Source organism: Vitis riparia, chromosome 4, assembly GCF_004353265.1.
Source record: "Vitis riparia cultivar Riparia Gloire de Montpellier isolate 1030 chromosome 4, EGFV_Vit.rip_1.0, whole genome shotgun sequence".
NCBI classification, from domain to species: domain Eukaryota; kingdom Viridiplantae; phylum Streptophyta; class Magnoliopsida; order Vitales; family Vitaceae; genus Vitis; species Vitis riparia.
This window is the reverse complement of record NC_048434.1, coordinates 3,248,814-3,267,770: the sequence shown is the minus strand read 5'-3', so window position 1 is coordinate 3,267,770 and position 18,957 is coordinate 3,248,814. Positions and strand designations below refer to the sequence as shown.

Genomic DNA, 18,957 nt, shown 5'->3' with positions numbered 1-18,957 from the left:
AAAAAAAAAAAAAATCTATTTTTTTTTTCACCCAAAAAATACATCCTTTGGACAAGAATGCCCTTATCTTTTTCTTATAAAAATAATATTTTCTTTTAAAACAAATGTATAAATAATTGAAATGTTGAAGGGTATTTATATAAAAAAAACTGATCACTTTTCAGAGTTCTAAAATGGAAAAGATTAATTATACAAATTTGAATTTATTTTTTTTTCAAATGTAAATTCATTTTCTCTACATCATGTTCTCGGCGTGTAAATAGAAAGAGGTAAAATTAGCTTCTAAGAAGCTATGAATAACATTTGGCACAAGCTATTTGTCTGAAAACATTTCTTTTTCAAGGGGAAAAATATAATTTCCATATATTTTATAAAATGTAGAGAATTCAAAAGTCATAAAATAATTTTTTGGAATCAAAAGTCCTATTAAATACGTAATCATCAAACTTAACAAATTTATTTCAAAAAATCTAAAGATAATTTAAAAAAGAATCTATTTAGAAGGTAGAGTGGAACAGGATCTAAGAACCAAATCTATTTCAAAGTTACAACGGAACAAGATCTATGGAGATGTTGTAGGTAAACAATTCTGTTAATAGAACTTAATATAATAGTAAGATAATGCTATTTCTTATAAAATATTTGTTTAATTTATATATAAAAAAAAATTCTATATTTTTTAAAAAATTATAATATATTTTTATTTCTTTTAAATCACCACTTTAACTTCAACTTTTAGGTTATGCTTGGTTCCGAAAAATACTAAAAAAAATATATAAAAAAATATATATATATTTTTCTCATGTTTATTGTTGATAAAAAATATAAAAAAAATCAAATAAAATTAAAGTTAGTTAGAAACTTATATATATTTTAAAATTATTTAATCTTTATATTGATGAGTTAAAATAAATAAAATGAATTTAAAATAACAAATAAAAACAATTTATTGATTTTTAATTCATTTTTTATTTTCCTATATTTTATTCCCTTGTACTTTTCCTTTTATATTTTATTTCTCTTACATTTTCCTTCAAAATTTTCAAAAATTGAACACGAACTTAATTAAAATTAAAAGAATAAAATGTATAAACTATCTCAAATAGAATTCAATAAACACAAAGGAAAATTTCCTATTATAGTGAGAGTGTTTAGTATTTAATGAGTAGATTTTTAAATAAATATATTTACCATTTTGGATATTTTCTTATTAATTTAAGATCATATTTAATCCATCACAAATAAATAAATGATTAACAAATATTAGATGATGTTTGTTTTTTTAACTTTTTGTTAAAAGTAATTTTGTTTTATAATTTAGGTTGTTTGTTTTTCTACTTTTTCATGATTTATTATAAATTTTTGAATAAATAGAAAAAATAAAAATATGTAACTTTTTCTAAATAGAAAAAATAATATATTGGTTTTTTTTACTTTTTAATACTTAATAGAAATAAAATACTACAAAAACAAACAACCTAATATTTAACACTATTAAGCATTAAGATTCTATTTAGAATTAAGTAAAAAAAACAAACACCACCTTAGTATTTATCATTTCATAAATCAAATGTTGAAATATGTAAATTTAATATTAAGTCATGGTTATTTTGGTGGGTGTTTAGAATATTTGTCTTCTTTTTTTTTCTTATTTATTTATTTAATTTTATTTTTTTCTTCAAATTTCTTTCCATTTTTCTCTTGTACAAAACAACTCGTCCGTGTAAAAGGCATCTGCTAGTCATATAAAAAACTGTTAAAATCATATTATTCGTGAAATAAAATATTATTATCTTAATTTTTTAAGAATCAAAATAAAAAATTTATTTTATTTTGATGGATTTGTTTTACCATTCATTTTTTTTTTCTTTACTTTATTTTAAAATGATAAGAATAAAAAAGAAAAGTTACATGAAACCAAAAATAAAAGTTTTATTTTTATGGGATGGTTGGAAAATTCACGTTTTTTTATCTTCTCTTTTATTTTTTCATCTTCTATTTAATCAATTATTTCTACAAATAATATGTGAAAAAAAGTGACCGGATATATCCGGTCACCAGCCCGTTGGGGTTTTAAATATTTGAAAACCCCCAACAACGTCAAGAAAAGTATGGACGGCCGAAATTCCACGTGGCAGAGATCTCCACCATCCATTCATTGGAAACATGCTCGACCGATAAGCAAAGGGTTTGAACTTCAGTCTCCGCCCCTTTTATGTTTGAACAGAGCTCAGACCGTTTCACTTTCTCTCTCTCTCTCTCTCTTACTCTCAGTGCATCTGCAGATCTCTCTCCATTCTGGATCTGCAAATGTGTGCCGAATCGATTTCTTCCCTCATCGGATTCTCTACTTTTTTCCGTTTCAAGCTCATTTCGGTTAGTTCTTTAATTTATATATATTTTTTTATTTTTCTTTTTTGATTTAATTTGATGTAACTTGTGATTTGATATTTGATCTTTGTACAGGGCTTGGATATGAATAATTTGCGTAGAGGATTGTATTATCCAATCTGAAATCTATTTGTTTTTTATTTTCAACACCTACCTCACTTAACTTTTTCTTTTTAAATTCCTCACCGGTTAGTGTTTTTTATTTCTGTAGATTATCGGCTTAAAATTGTAGATTTTTTTGTAGGAATTTGTTGTGGATTACTGTTTTTTTTTCCTGTTTGGTTAGTTTATTTAGAATTTGTTGCTTTATTGTTTGGGATGTTCAGTGTACTATTTAAATCTGAGTTAGGTTTGATATTTGGGTTTTAATGTAATTCAAGATCATCTGTTGCGATTTGTTTAAATAGCTTGTGTAAGGAAACTACCTTGTAGTATGAGAAGTGTTGTTGCTGGGTTGTGGGTTCCATGTTGCTGTACTTGTGGGCTATTGGAAATTTCATTTGGTGGTAACTGGCATCAACATGCTTGGATTCAGAGTTTAGCTGGCTGAGTAGTATTATTTGTATTTATTTCATTTCTGTTGTTGTAGCTGGATGGTTGGGTCAAATTATAGCTTGGTTTCTCCAATTCTATTTAAGACTCCAGATGTTGCTTGGACGTATGCATTCTCAGTGCAAAGTAGTATTCAGGCTATTGATTGCTTGATTTTCTTTTTAAATTTTATTGTCAAACCCAGAACTAAGAAAAGAGAAGATTTTATGTTCTATGAAGTAGGAAGACTAGATTAGATAAATTGGGGAAATGCAATCTATCCCTTGAAAGTTTGATCTATGACTTGCTTTTTGTTGATGGTGCTCAGATGTTCTGTTTTATCACTCTTTTGTGCATTATACTCTGATTCTGATTTCTGTTTCATTTGCATTTCTCCTTTAGCCTGTGGTTTCATCCTGCAAAAGCATAGCTCCTGACACTTCCTAGGGAGGTTGATAATGATTTGGGAAACTTACTCTAGAGAAAATCGTTGTCGAGTGGGAATTGGGGTATGTAGCTTTATCTTTCTGTCAAGGAATTATGGAAAGTGACAGGACAATCACTCCTCCCACAGAAGGGGTCAGCGATGGTTTTCAGAAAATGCGACCTCCGCATGGGTAATCTTTTGAAATTTATCTGTAACCTGGCTCTTTGCATATATTCATATTTATTTTTCTTTGCTTGTGGTTAATGGTATTGTGCCACTTCAGCATACACCCCAATTATTAAAAGTCTATGTTGGTTGAGAATCTTGAAATAGTTGGTATTTGCTGTCTATTATTCTCTTTCAGCTAAAACTAATTTTTCCATCGGTGCTTCACACCTTCTAGTGCACTAAGACACAATACCAAAAACTGAATCCTGTGTAACATTGTGCTACTATTCTATAGGAGGACTAGTGGTCCTACAAGGCGTTCCACAAAGGGGCAATGGACAGCCGAAGAGGTAAATGTGTATTTTCATGAAATTTGAAAAATTTAGTTCTCTGTGGTTTAGCGTTGTTGCAGATTTATTTTATTAAACTGATGTTTATGATGATACCCTTCTATAACTTATCTTTTCTGATTTGAGAATGCTTTCTGACACAAATGTGTTTCAGTTAATTATTGAATTTTATTTTGGACTATGTTTTTTTCTCATGTATTATCTTTTTTTTTAAAGGCAAAAAAAATGTATACATCAGAAAATAACATAGAGAATCCAAAATGAGAATATAAATGTTATTTTCTCATGTATAAGATTTTAGTAATACATCATCATGCTTTGAGGTGCCTATTTGATTAAATTTGTTTTTTGAGAAATAAGACACACTTGGTCCTTTTTAGTCTTTCTTTTTTTGTTTGAAAAATTTTGCCTTAAAAAAACTGCATACTGTTGAATATATATTTCAACATTATTTGTTGCTTGATTTGCTAATTGAACTAATACTTTGTTTATTCTGATCTTCATGTAAACATACGCTTTACTTTGTTAGTTTGTACTCTTATTGGGTAGATTTTCTTTACTCAGGATGAGATTTTATGCAAGGCTGTTCAGCGTTATAAAGGAAAGAACTGGAAAAAAATAGGTATGTTGGTAAATCTCCTTTCAATATCTGGAAACTAATGATAAATTTCAATACAACCTAAAATTTATATATTTATATTCCTATATGTTAATATAACTTTTAGGGCTTTTCATTAAGTGGACAAATATAGTTTTACCTGTTCTTTTGTAAGCATTGAAATAGATCAAAACAAATTCAGGTCTTACCAAGCAATTAACAAAAGGAAAGGATCCTATGAGCTGCATGAATATATATATATATATATATATATATATAGTAGGCAATAAGAGTTCCATTTGCAAGCATGTATGGCTTGTGGAAGCTTGGAACAACAAACATTAAGGCTTGTTTTTATTTTTTTCAGTCTTATCTATCTAGGTGGTCGATCATGTCTTAGATTACGAGCCCAATCCACAACATTTTATATATATATATGTATATAGTAGGCAATAAGAGTTCCATTTGCAAGCACGTATGGCTTGTGGAAGCTTGGAACAACAAACATTAAGGCTTGTTTTCATTTTTTCAGTCTTATCTATCTAGGTGGTCGATCATGTCTTAGATTACGAGCCCAATCCACAACATTTTAAGCTTCTCCTATTATTGTATTGCCTAAAATTTGAAATGTATCTCTGTTGACGGATATTTCTAATAGTAAAACTTGTTTTTTTAGCGGAATGTTTCAAGGATCGGACAGATGTGCAATGCTTGCACAGGTGGCAGAAGGTCTTGAATCCAGAACTTGTCAAAGGTCCATGGTCAAAAGAGGTGAGTTATCATGGATTTTTGTCATTACCGTGTCAGTTACTTCCCTGAATTAGTTATAATTTTGCTACCATTTTCATTGACTTGGAAATAAGAAGTTTTTTTTTTTTTTTTTTTCCCAATTTATGATATGATCTAACTCGTTACTCTTCTACAAAAACAGGAGGATGAAGTAATAATTGAATTGGTTAACAAATATGGGGCAAAAAAATGGTCCACCATTGCACAACATTTACCTGGGCGTATTGGAAAGCAATGTCGGGAAAGGTATGATTGAGGAGCTCCTTCTGGTAGATTTATGGGGGTTTCCTGTCATTCTCCCATTCCATGCTGATGTCACTACTGCAATCTAAGAATATCTGTCAGTTGTCCTTTCTATGCATCACTTGATATCTTTGTATAAGCAAGGAGTCCACTCTAATTGATTGGTCAGGTAACGTAACTTAATACAACCTAATCTCCAACCACCCTGAGCTTAACCAACCGCCTAAACATGCTAGTTGGAGTGGCCATCTGCTAAGCCCAGCTCAAGTCTAAGTAAGAAAAGGGGGTTTGGCTTCAGGCTTCAGTCTTCCACTTGTTCTTGTGGTGGACCAACCTCCTACTGGGTACTTGGCTACTCACTTGTGAGGCATGATATCTGAAATGCTAATTAAATATTGCAAAAAACAGTTCTAATTTCTGTTGCAGTATCACAAAATGTTTGCCCCAGATGCAGCAAATTTACTAGCAATTTTACTGGTCAAAATAGTATTTAATTATATTCAAGCCACTCAAATGAATTTGAGATTAAGCAGTTTAAAAGTTGTCCACGAATTGTATGCTGCTTCTTCGGTTTTATCAATTGTTAACAATTTGTAGGAGGCTGTTTTTTCATCCATTCTGGTGGATGCTGTTGTAATTACCTGTCAGTTCTGTGTTCCATATACTTCATTGAATTATAGTCTTTCTTCAGAGCTTAAAAATCGCTGTGCCTTTGCTTGCTGTGTGTCTGGTGATTAGTATCAGGGGATTGATGTGTGGCGCTACTCCTTCACTAGTGTCACTTATGGTGTATTGCTATTATATACATTCATGATACATTTGATTGCTTTAGGTTTTTCTGCCTTCCGTTATTAAAAGCTATTGTATGCTGTGTTGCCTGTATTAATTTTTAGGTGGCACAATCACCTTAATCCAGCCATAAACAAGGAGGCATGGACTCAAGAAGAAGAGTTGGCATTGGTTCGTGCTCATCAGATATATGGAAACAAGTGGGCAGAGTTGACAAAATTCTTGCCAGGAAGGTATGTTCATCCATTATTGAAGGAGAGGAAATACTTTGCATCATTTTTATCTTCTGAAAATTATGTTGTTTATATTTTCTTATCTGCCTGGTCTGTTGTGCTTCTTATTTGTAATATTGTAAACTAAAATGGTCTTCACTCATATTCTTAAATTGAAACTTATCTATACCAACAGAGTTCTGAAACATCTGTGCTTGTGTGGCCATCAGGACAGACAATGCCATAAAGAACCACTGGAACAGTTCCGTAAAGAAGAAGTTGGACTCTTATATAGCATCAGGTTTACTTGCACAGTTCCAAGGCCTGCCTCTTGTTGGTCATCGAAACCAATCAATCCATTCATCTTCTTCAAGGATGCAACAGAGTAGTGGAGACGATAGTGGTGCCAAAGGTGGGATAGAAGCAGAGGAAATTTCAGAATGTAGTCAAGGTTCAACTGCGGTAGGTTGCTCCCAATCTGTGAGTGAAATGTCTAATTCTGTTTTACACACAAGAGAGGAATTTCAGATGACTGAAGAATCTGGTCAAGGAAAGGAACAAAGTTCCAGTCCAATATCATGTTCCAAACAATATTACGCGTCTATTGAAGAAGTCACTCTCTCAATTCCAGAAATCCCTTGTGAATTGGATTGCCCTTCCAACTACCTTGAGCCAAATTTCCCACATGATGCTAGAATTTCTGGAAGCGTGGAGCGTCAGTTTAATTCAAATGAGCAACCTGCTATTTCTTCTTTTGAACTGGGACAGGCATCATCAGGTTTATCATCACATTTTAATGGTGGCAATGAAAACCGGGACACAGTTTCCATCTCATTACAAACTTCTGTAGGGTTGAATGCTTCTTCTTCCATGGGAAATATGGGTGTGGATTCTGATATACCTGAACACTTACTGATATCTGAAGGCGATTGTTGTGGGTTCAGATTCCAAGAGGCAGGGACTGATGAATATTTTTCCTCTGAAAATCTTACAAGATGCACAAATACCATTGAATTGGAATGCACAGATCCATTAGTTTGCCAATCATCTGACTTTCAGATCTCTGAAACCTCAGGAACTTCAGCTTCACAGCCATATTACCCTTTAAGGTCTGAGATGTTGGAAGCTTCATGCTGTCAATCTCTTCTGTCTGTTCCTTCAGTTCATCCTGCCATTGACTGTACGTTTATATTTGGTACTGAAACCAATCAATTAAGTGATTGCTCGCTTCAAACTCAAGGACTTGACGATTTTATCTATACCAATGACTCCACCAATTCTATCTGTCACAATGGTACAGAAAACAAAGACCTTCAAGAGCAACCAGGCCCGGCAAAGGATTCTGTAAACTTAGTTCCTGTAGATTCTTTTCGGTCAGGACCATCAGATATAATGCATACTTGTCCTTCTAGAGAAGGAAAACAACTACCGCTTACTGAACAGCAGGATGAAGGCGCTCTATTTTATGAGCCTCCTCGCTTTCCTAGTTTGGACATTCCTTTTTTTAGTTGTGATCTTATACAGTCTGGTAGTGATATGCAGCAAGAATATAGTCCTCTTGGTATCCGTCAACTGATGATGTCTTCTATGAACTGCTTGACTCCATTTAGGCTGTGGGATTCACCATCTCGAGATGATAGTCCTGATGCTGTGCTGAAAAGTGCAGCCAAAACTTTCACAGGTACACCATCCATTTTGAAGAAACGACACCGTGATTTACTGTCACCTTCACCTTTGTCAGAAAGAAGAAGTGATAAAAAGCTTGAGAGTGACATAAATCAAGGGTTCTTTTGCACATCTAGTTTGACCAAGGAATTTTCTCGCCTAGATGTTATGTTTGATAATAGTGGGACTAACCAGAAAAGTAACTCTGGACCCTTTGATGAAGATAAAGAAATCTGGGTCATGTTTTTGTGGTGGGAAAAGAAGAGAGGAGAGATGGTCCTCCATCTTCACATAACAGAAATTCAGAGGTAGACTTTGATGGCAGAAATTCTCTGGACAACATCAGACAGGGAAATGTTGATGTTGATGCTAAGACTAAGTTTGATGCTGATGCTGATGTGCAAATTGTGAGTGTCTTTTCTTATTTTGTTTCTCTTTCAGCATTGTGTTTTTATAAATGAAGATGAGGGAACTGTTGAGAGAACTGTTGTTTATGATTTTCCTTCTTGAACTATTTGATCTATCATTATTTATGATGGGAAATTCTGTTACTATTTCGATCAAGTTAAGTTATATATGGGACCATACAGTAGATATTCACCTAGACTTAACTTTTGAACCACCAATCTGTGTTCAACAGCCTTGCCATTGTTTTTATTGTAGATTTTTCACAAGTCTATCTTTCTTTGTTTTTGTTTGATCTAATTGCTTTCCATAAAAATTTGAATTTCATGCATGTATATAACATTAATACTTTTTCTTTTTCCTTTCTGTTCTGACAATACTCCCAATCTTACATCTCTCCTTTACCGTTATCTGGGCAGTTGGTTATACAATACTCCTGATCTTACTGCTTTTGTTAGTCATTAACTCTTATTTTCCTTTGAAACTTTTCTCATATCAGCAGCCTTCTGGAGTCCTTGTTGAACAAAACATGAATCATCAGGTATTATTTTCTCCTGACCAAGTTGGATTTAAAACAGACAAAACCTTTGGTTCCAGTCGTAGAAATCGGGGAAATCAGTTCTCTAGAAGCTCGGAAGCTACATTGAAACAGCATGCTCCTTCAGAATCTTCATCTGGAAATCCATGTTTATCTGTTGTTGACTTACCTGCCGTTGTTGGAAAGAATCATGATGGTCATTTGGTTGCAGCCACATCCATGCCATCTAACACTTCATCAAACCCCCAGGACACTATGGTTGGCAATGCTGGCAATGATGATGATGTCGGAACCTTTAGTCTGTAAGATTCTGCTGCTTTTTCTTTCACTACTGTTCATCATATTTTTGTTCGATATATGATGCTGTTTGATTGGGTTCTGTTTTTTTTTTTTTTTTTTATCATTAGAGCTGTTGCACCATGTAAAGAAACTTTTTTTCTTTTTTCTTGTGATCCTCTATTTTTTTGAGAGGAGATTGGAGATGATTGTAGATCTGATTTCCAATTTAGCTCCGTTTTTCTCAAATCTATTAATGTTCAAGTGGTACAAGTAGATTTTTTTCTTATGATTTGCTTGGATGATGGTTTTTATTTTGCAGATTTGGTGAAACTCCTTTTAAAAGAAGTATTGAATCCCCTTCAGCATGGAAATCCCCTTGGTTTATCAACTCTTTTGTGCCTGGCCCAAGAGTTGATACAGAAATATCAGTTGAGGTATATTCCATGTCCTGGTATTAGTTTGTTGTCCAATTATATGTTACCTATTCTCTCTCTCTTCCCTCCTATTTCATTTCCTTCTTTATGCAATGGTTGAATTCCTTGCAGGATATAGAATATTTCATGAGCCCTGGGGATAGAAGCTATGATGCTATTGGGTTGATGAAACAGTTGAGCGAGCATACTGCAGAAACATTTGCTGATGCCAAGGAGGTTTTGAGAATTGGTGCTTCTGAAGTGATGTCAAAGGAAAGATGCTCTAGCAATAACAATCATGACCCAGATCATCAGCTGGAGAACCATTCCCATTTGGCTTCAGAAGTATTGGTATGGTTTGGCATAATCTTTTGAGGAGCATTCCCTTTTTTCTTCATTTTTATTAACACTCACATCTTTTTAGCTCTAATAGAGCTCAAAAATATAGTAATTGAGCTATTAAATGCTACAGATCCTTTCTCTAGTAACACATGCCATACCACCATCTTTCTGTGCTTATCACATTTGCAGTAGTCAAACAGGCTTAAGCCCTCCTTAAGCTTAAAAACATTAAGATTGGATTTTTTTTTTCCCTTTAGATTAAACTCAGAGCAATTTAATTGGGCTTTCAAAATCTTTTTCAAGTTTGACTTTGGTAGATTCTTAGCAAAGTTCACCAAACTGTGGCTTCGCTCGTAGACCTTGACCAACTGTTTCTTATTCTTCAATTTTCATGTTTTTTTATTTTCATTGTTCTTTCTTCCTTTCAGTAGGCCTATTTTCATGTATGAATTCACATTATTTTGCCACAGCCATCCAAAGCTTAATTTTGCCCCCCTTTTTTTGATGATTTATTTGTTTTGAAATCTTTGCAGACTGAGCGGGTACTCGACTTCAGTGACTGTGGCACACCTGGGAAGGAAACAACAAAGGGGAAATCTTCTGCTGCTCCTGGCTTTTCAAGTCCCTCTTCCTATCTGTTGAAGGGATGCAGGTAGCAGGTTCTTATGGCTAAAAGCCTTATCCTGCCACATTCCAAAGTGAAATTTAGAAGTTAAATATGTCGGTTTGTGTTTTTTCCTTCTCTGTTATTGTTATAATGTCTGAAGTTGTGATTTAATTAATTTATCGAAGATTGTTCAAGTGCATTCTAGTTTCCTTTCATTGTTTCCTCAATTTTTTATTTTTTTTTTGTGCTTGGACATAAGAACTGCTTTTTCCCTTCTCCAAAATAGAAGGAAACCATCATTATCTTAATGCATTTTGTTATCTGCAAATAATTTGTATTTCAAACAGCAGCTTCATAAATTTTTGAAGCAATCAGTAAAACCTTGGAATCACATCATTTTCAATCAATAAGATCCTTCCATAGTACTGATACTTTTTTTGTACTTATTATATACTTATATCTCATTGATTTGTATCACATATTTGGTTTTTTGCATCGTACATTAGTCTTATTATTTTTTAGGATCCAAATTTCATAATATATTTTAAACGGTCCAAATTCAAGGTACATCACATTTCTTTGTATCTTGATCATATTTATTTTCCATTGTTTTATATATTCGTGCCCTTGTTCGATGATCCAAATTTTCATGATACACTTTCAATGGTCCAGATTCAAACTTCAATACATCAATACCTTATAGTTTTTCCGGTATGCATAGTAAACAATATAATTGATCTTTACCACTTTCCTCTAGAAAATATTTGCGATCTCGAGCATTTTCATCTTCCCACTGAGGGCATATTCGTCATGTTCATCTTCTCAACATTTTCTCGGTTTCATCATTCAGGGTATTTTCCCAAATTTGGGCTACTAGGTGTTTTTATCAAGAAATTATGGAAAGCAGGAGCTGAAATACCTGAAGGGAAATGTATGCAGAAGGAGCATCAGAGGAAATTTAAAAAAAAAAAATACAACACTTTTTAAAATTATTTATTAAAATATCACAATTTGGAAACTATTTTCAAATTTACAATAAAAATAAATAAAAAGAAACCGAGGTAGTTTCAGTTGAACTTTCATGTTTAAATTGAAGTTGTTTTTTTTTTTTTTTTGAAAGATAATTTTCAATTGATGTTACAAAAAATGTCTTAGATTTAAAAATAGTTTTAAAACACCATATATTTTAAAAAAATTACTGCTTTTTTTTTCCCCAAAAATCCAGCATCGGATACAAATCCCATTTTCCAGGGTGTTGCCCAAATCCTCCATCTCTTCACTGCTATGTTTTGCATTACAACCTAATGAAGTATACTCAAAGAAAGGAACCAGATTGCATGTAGAATATCTCCCACCAATTTCAATAAACACAACTTGTTGCCAAAGTAAAGGTCAATTTGGATTTGAACATCAACACTAAAAAAATTGGTGGCTTGGAAATTTTTTGGTACAAGCATCTTCCTCCGTATGGTCGAGCATTTCATTCTCGACCTTATTTATTGGGGAAGTAATTATTATCATAAAACCAGTAAAACAGGATGAATTAACTAATGTGAACTATGGAATGGGATTAGTACAAAAAGATTGCCCATCTCCTGATTAGATAGCACGGGTGACGGCGGCATGTATAGCATCTGCAAGATGAGGGACTGTCTTGGAGCTCAGACCTGCCATGCTGATCCTCCTGCATGATAAGTTGATGTATTAAGTTAAAAGTATGAATTTTAAGAGCCAGTATTTGTTTTCGTATCAGAATTACTTGAAGACATCATTCATATTATTATCCTCCAATGCTCCTAAAGTTGAATTATATAAAACCTTTGGGATTCAAACCTGAGGCTATGTTTTCTTGAGAAAGCTAGTGGGAAAGAAAATAGAGAAAAAATTCTTGAAGAATACACTTTCTCTGAGCTTTTCTCACCTTTATTTAAGAAAAATAGGAAGGAGAAAATCTTTTAACATTTTCCATGATTTTCCTTACTATTTTTTTTTTATTTTTTATTTTTTTTGCACCTTTTTTTCATAAGATCTAAACATAAGAAAATTGTTTTCCTTAATATTTTTTTATTTCTCTTAGTACTTTCCAAGAAACAAACATTATAAGATTCATAACTATTGGGATTGTTGACATTCACCTACTAGAACAACAATGCCAAGAATATAATACAAATATTTATTTTACAATCATGAATTCTTAGCAGAAATAAAAGGGCTCCCCAGCTTCATTTGATTGCTAGAGAGATTAGAGGTAATTTTGTTTTTCCTTTTCAAAAGAAAATTGAACCTTCTTGTATATAATCAAGTGAAGGATTGATGTCTTACCCATCAGATGTCATGTAGACGTGGTACTCTTTGGTCATGAAGGCCACTTGAGCGGTGTTCAATCCTGTGAAAGTAAACATTCCAATCTGCTTGAGAATGTGATTCCAGTCACCTGGTGTGCCTGCCAAACACCAAAGGAAGATGCATTCTGGCATGAGAATTCAGTTCAAGAAGATAAATGTTATGCACCCTATTTGAACTTATGCACTTCTATTGCTTTCCATGCAAGAGGATTTGACCAATGTTGCTCAGAGGCACAAGCTAATGGCTTTCAAGATCCATCAGTAGAAAAAATGCTAGTCAAAATATTAATTCACACATAACCAGGACAACAGAAAAAGGAGAAAAAAGATAAGGAACTGTCAAGTATATAAAAGAGACTAGAGATTGGTTTACCTCTGGCCCGTAAAGCATCAAAGAGTTGCTGGCGCATGCTGATAATACGATCTGCCATTGCCTTCAACTCAACAGTCCATTCATTGTACATATCCCTGCAGTCAAAGTACAAACAAATATAAGGGGACATATTATAAACTTGTATATTTGAGAAGCTATCATATCATCCTTGTGCAGTTGAATGCATTTGTATCAATCCACAAAATAATAATAATCATTGTACATATCACTACAGTCAAAGCACAAACAAATTTAAGGGGACGTAATCTAAACGTGTATATTTGAGAAGCTATCACATCGTCCTTGTGCGGTTGAATGCATTTGCATCAAAGTCCATAAAATGATAATAAATGAAATGAGATGTCTTGTACTTGAGTCAACTTCTGGTGTCATCCAATGATATTACTAGAAGCCATATTATCAGCTATGTTTTACAATTTTATATAATTAAGAAACTATTTTATCTTGTGGAATTACCGACTTTCACCAACTTTTGATTTGGTCGATTGGATGATGTCTATCTGTCTTATATGAAGAGGAAGAATAAGAAGGGAAAATGAAAAAAGAGCAGGATTCTGCCAATTCTACTTGCACCAATATCAGCTTCAAATATCAAGTGGTTTTTGCCAAATTACACAAGCAAATCCTTAACAGGTTTTGAATAATTTAATACCTGTTTTTCAGGATGATTGCAACTATAGATGCACCATGAATGGGTGGGTTTGAAAACATAGGCCTGATCACAAGTTTAACCTGGCTCTCAACCCTGCTTGCCACATCCGCCGTCTTGCAAACCTATAATGTAAAAATGGATATTGATAAGGGGCAAAACTTTGAGTAGCAGCCAAATTTCTATAAGATTTACTAACTCAAAAGATGAGAATGCAAAATCACTAAAGGAAAGAGGATATTTTCTCTTAGCAAGAAGAAGGATCTTCAAAAATTCATTTAAAAATAATCTCTATCCAGACAGCAGGCTTCAACAATAAAAGGGGAATCTATACTGTGCAGGTGCAAATATGGATTCGGCAATAAGGAACAAAAACAACTTTGAAAATTTAAAGAGCATAATTTAGTGAAAAAACTTCAAAGTTGGTCTTAGGTCTCTTACAATGCTCAGTGCACCAACACGTTCCCCGTAGAGCCCCATGTTCTTGGCATAACTCTGAGCAGCAAGGCTTTCACCACCATCAGCAACAAACATGCGAACAGACTGCGCATCTGCATCCAGACTCCCACTTGCAAAACCCTAGAATGACAAGAATGCATCCACTTAATTCAATACGATGGAATGATGTTGAACAAAGAATAGTCATCATCTTCCTAGTGAATTGAGAAACTCAAATTGATTTTGGATCTACCTGGTAAGCACTGTCAAAGAAAGGTAACAACCCTTTCAATCTTATCAATTGCCTTATCTGCTCCCATTGCTGAAGGGTTGGGTCGACACCAGTGGGGTTGTGAGCGCATGCATGAAGAAGCACAATTGCTCCAGAAGGGGCAAGACTAAGGTCTTCCAACAAGCCTGTTACACACAGGAAAAGAGTGATCATGAATAAGAAGCACAGAAAAGTAGTAAAACTTGCCAGATCTATCCTCTACTCCTGAGAGGAAGAGGTCACAAACACTTAGGTGCATAACAAGACACAAAACATAAAAATAAATAAATAAATTTTAGGCCACTAGATGAAATGGGGCGATATTGGAATTTGAGGCACAAAATTAATCACAGAGTAAATGTTGCTAATTAATCAGGGCTCTGATACAAAATAATGGATAAAGTCACACACACACATGGTTCTCTACACGGAAGTGAAATCTGCAGGATTACCCTAAAAGAATACTTGATAGTTAATAGAGGATAGTTTCAAACCTTGGAAGTTCAGCCCACGTGTTGCTGGATCATAATAGCGGTAAGTCTTCACAGATAACCCTGCTAATGTGAAAATTTTTCCATGGTTTCCCCAAGTTGGTTGTGGAATGTATATGGTTCGCTGCAATTGGCCACAAGGTCAAAGTGTTTTCATGTGATAAATTATGGCCAGAAAAAGGAATAAGCAAAAGCACTTTACTTGGTGATGATGTCTCGCCAAAAACTCAGCTCCAACTCTCAATGAGCCGGTACCAGACAAACACTGGACAGTAGTAACCCTCTTCTCCAGAATAGCAGGGCTATCCCCCAAGCAAGCAAAGTAAACAAACAGAAAAAATCAGCCATAAATTAAAAACACAAGGTACAACAACGAAGTTAGACAAGATGCCTTTGACTCATTAAAAATATTATGTAAACTCATAAGCATTTAGTGGTGAGAGGTACGGGCAGACTTTATGGAAGGCAGTATCAGAAATGCATCATTTGGTTAGTTAACAAGAATTGGAAGGACCATTCAATAGAGTTTAACATCCTAAGAAAGGTCCACAATGGTTGAGTATGAAAGGAGGCCACTCAATCTAGATCAATCTGCCCATACACTGCCAAGAAGAAGGGTGATAAATGACAGAAAGCTTTCTTGAATCGTATTCCATGAGGATTATTTAAAACTCCAAATTAACTTTTAGTTAACAAATGATAGGAACTGTGCCACTTTTATACACTCTCCTGAATGGACTACTCTATGAATTCCAAAAAATATTGAGTTCTTGTACCTGTCAGCGCCAAACATGAGCTTAGCACTCAATTTATTGAATTCTGCCAGCCCAACAATAGGAAGATATTCTTTGACCCGGGACCTGAATGCCATGGAAATTGAAGCTAAATACTCCAATTCTTCCACAAAGTTACCATCACAATGAAAATGATAGAATCCTCACCTGTCATTAACAAGCAGCTGCTCTGCCCGTCTCACTACATTCAGAACAAGAGGTTTTCCTTCCTGAATAAGGAAACCGCATCATTATTTCTGGATTAGAGATGACCATTGCAGCCGTAATTGCAGCGAAATGACATGTCAACTAGCCAGTTTGAAAAGGGAAACCTACCTCTGTTCGATAAGCACCAACGCCCAAGTTCAGCTTCACTGGGCTAGGATCTTTGTTGTAGGCCACAGTCACCTGTTTGTTTCAGATTCAATGACACAAATTTAATTAAGCAATCCTTATTTCATTCATGACTCGTTTATTAGCTGCTTGATTGCCGGGAAAACACAATAAAATCAAAGTAACATAAAAGTTGAAGATTTTAGAGTTTCCATTATATTGGAGCATAACCAAGTGAACACCAACCATTAAACTCAATTTCAGTTGATTTTCTCACATTTTAAAACAAAATCGTATTGAAATTTTAATAATTTTTTGCTTTTCTACAGTTAACAGAGTTCAGAAACCAAAACCATCCATAAGAAGGTAACACATGTAAAAACTCATTTTCCTTTTCTCATCAGAACTTTCTCAGCAACCAAACAGAGAAACAAGCAAATTTTGAGCTTGAGTGAGAGAAAGTACCCCTAGAATGGGATCTTCAGGAGCCTGAACGACGTGAGCAAAAACAGAGCCACCGAAATCGGAGCCCGAGGTTGCAGAAGCAGAGATCGTGTGGTTAGGGTCCATGGCGGACGATGGGGACGAGCCCTCCAGGTGCCGGGCCAGAGCACTCAACCTCCGATCGGCGGGTGAAGAGAATTGCTGGTACATTATTAATCTTCGTATGCGTTCCCAAACTAAACTACGACTTCTTCGGGTATTGAAGACTAGTTGTCGGTCACGTTACGTTTTATAAAAGAGGTACAAAGAAATGACGCGGCGAGCGAAAAGAGATGGTTATCTGCTGACGTAGATGCTGACTTGTGACGGGGCCCAATTCTTAACCGAGACGTTCAAGATAGGCTTTCCAGAAGCACGTTGATCTAGGTGAGGGTTTTGTGAAATCTTGACACGTGGAAAACCATCAGCTTGGCACGTGGTTCAGATACATTTATTGGAAATTAAAATATATATATATATATATATATATATATATATATATATAAATGACTTCATTTGTAAATACGTGTCAATTAGATAATATTTAGATGAGAAAGAACTGATCTTAACCCCTCCATCCCCGAAAAGTGAAAATAATATATTTTATATTTATGTGATATAAATGAAAATAAAGCAACTTAAGTGGTGGATAAAATTATTATTCAAATTATTTTTTTATTTTTAAAATTAATTTAAATAATATTTTCAAAATGGGATTTCAATACAAATAAGAAATTATATTTTCAAAACATGATTTCTAAATTTATATATGCCATTCAGCCTTTTAAAAAAAAAGTTACATGATAAAAAAGGGTTATTTTAAACTTATGAGACGGTGCATATTTAACTGATCACGAGGAACACTTTAAACTTAAACTCAAAGTTCTAGTATAAAAGATTTTGTTAAAATATTAAAAAACACTATCAATCAAATCATATCATATATACATTTTCTAATTCATTAATTTAATTTTAAATTCAATTACATTATTTTGTAACTTAGTCGTATTTCTTTCTAAATTCAAATCATGTTATAATATATATTTGCACCCTCATTAATCAGGCTTAATTTCTTCGTACACTTTTACTACTTCAGGTTACATCATTTATTGGTATATTGAGTCAACGTCCATTGCTAACACAAGAAGATGAATGATGAACACTTAAATTTTTCTGAATTCCTTGTTCCATAGTTGCCGGTGGCAGTGAGCAGGCAAAATATATGAGAGATGGAGGCAAGGAGGAGAGTGGATTGTCCTTCTAAGAGAAGGAAGGACGGTCGTGGTAGTTGTCGAATGACTCCAACCAATTGTGGAAGGAAGGGTTGTTTACAGCATGTAGGGACAAGAGGTATGCTGGTGGTGGTGGGTGGTGGGTGGTGGGGGTAGATAGATCATGAATGATCCGTCTGTTGTCCTTTTTTCTCAAGTACATCCTCAATGTATGACCTCTTTTGCTTTCTAACTTTTGGATTTTTTGAAATGGTTTCAAACATTTTGCTGTTTTAATATATGCTAATATGGCAGTTTATAAATGAATTCACTTAAACCCTCTTTTTGCATCCATCCTTTTAATAATTTTTTTAAGATATAAATGTTATTGGTAAAATCCCTAAAGTACCCTTTAGCAAAAAAATTCTCGATTCTTTTTCCTTCGTCCTCTAATCTCTTCATAACCTTAATTAAATTTAATAAGAAAGTTGTACTTTTTAGATAATCTAAGTAATCATATCTAATGATGTTGTAAGTCCATAAGCGTTGTATTTATACATTATTTTTACATTTCTTATCGCATTTTTTTGGACTGGGAGAAGGGGCAATCATGGATCTTCCTCAAAGTTTCAAGGTCGAATATTTTATAATTATTTAGCCTTATACCTCTTAACACTCTTAAAGGTCATATACTTTTAGACACTCTTAAGGTCGGACATAATGGAAATGTCCAACGCTAAAGGGTTGGACATTGTTGAGATGTCCTACACTAGAGGACTGGACATCATAGGTTTCAATTTTTTTTTTCTCCATTTATAAAGA

General features: G+C 33.9%; 2 protein-coding genes across 2 annotated transcripts; one reads left to right on the top strand and one right to left on the bottom strand.

Annotated features, from left to right (window-relative positions):
* The first annotated feature begins 2,245 nt into the window (after nucleotides 1–2,245).
* LOC117912995 (transcription factor MYB3R-1-like) lies at nucleotides 2,246–11,052 on the top strand. Its single transcript, XM_034827827.1, is given in 13 exon segments — nucleotides 2,246–2,376; nucleotides 3,325–3,539; nucleotides 3,813–3,867; nucleotides 4,432–4,489; nucleotides 5,142–5,236; nucleotides 5,397–5,500; nucleotides 6,391–6,519; nucleotides 6,729–8,418; nucleotides 8,421–8,570; nucleotides 9,068–9,408; nucleotides 9,705–9,819; nucleotides 9,931–10,149; nucleotides 10,674–11,052. Coding segments are annotated over 12 exon segments (3,156 nt in total). The 5' UTR covers nucleotides 2,246–2,376; nucleotides 3,325–3,462; the 3' UTR covers nucleotides 10,797–11,052.
* Nucleotides 11,053–12,080: 1,028 nt separating this feature from the next.
* LOC117913190 (aspartate aminotransferase, cytoplasmic) lies at nucleotides 12,081–17,124 on the bottom strand. Its single transcript, XM_034828150.1, has 12 exons — nucleotides 16,907–17,124; nucleotides 16,445–16,516; nucleotides 16,277–16,338; nucleotides 16,112–16,195; nucleotides 15,538–15,637; nucleotides 15,339–15,459; nucleotides 14,827–14,990; nucleotides 14,577–14,714; nucleotides 14,139–14,260; nucleotides 13,466–13,560; nucleotides 13,070–13,190; nucleotides 12,081–12,431 (listed from the first exon to the last, which is right to left on the bottom strand). Exons 1-12 carry the CDS (start codon nucleotides 17,093–17,095, stop codon nucleotides 12,347–12,349), a joined length of 1,353 nt encoding a protein of 450 aa, XP_034684041.1. The 5' UTR covers nucleotides 17,096–17,124; the 3' UTR covers nucleotides 12,081–12,346.
* Between the last annotated feature and the right edge of the window lie 1,833 nt (nucleotides 17,125–18,957).

Coding starts and splice junctions, on each gene's coding strand:
- LOC117913190 (XM_034828150.1), bottom strand. CDS start 17,095: ATGTACCAGCAATTCTCTTCACCCGCCGATCGGAGGTTGAGTGCTCTG. Junction 16,517..16,906: donor CTGAAGATCCCATTCTAGGG/GTACTTTCTCTC, acceptor TGAAACAAACAG/GTGACTGTGGCCTACAACAA. Junction 14,991..15,338: donor ACGTGGGCTGAACTTCCAAG/GTTTGAAACTAT, acceptor TGTGTGTAACAG/GCTTGTTGGAAGACCTTAGT.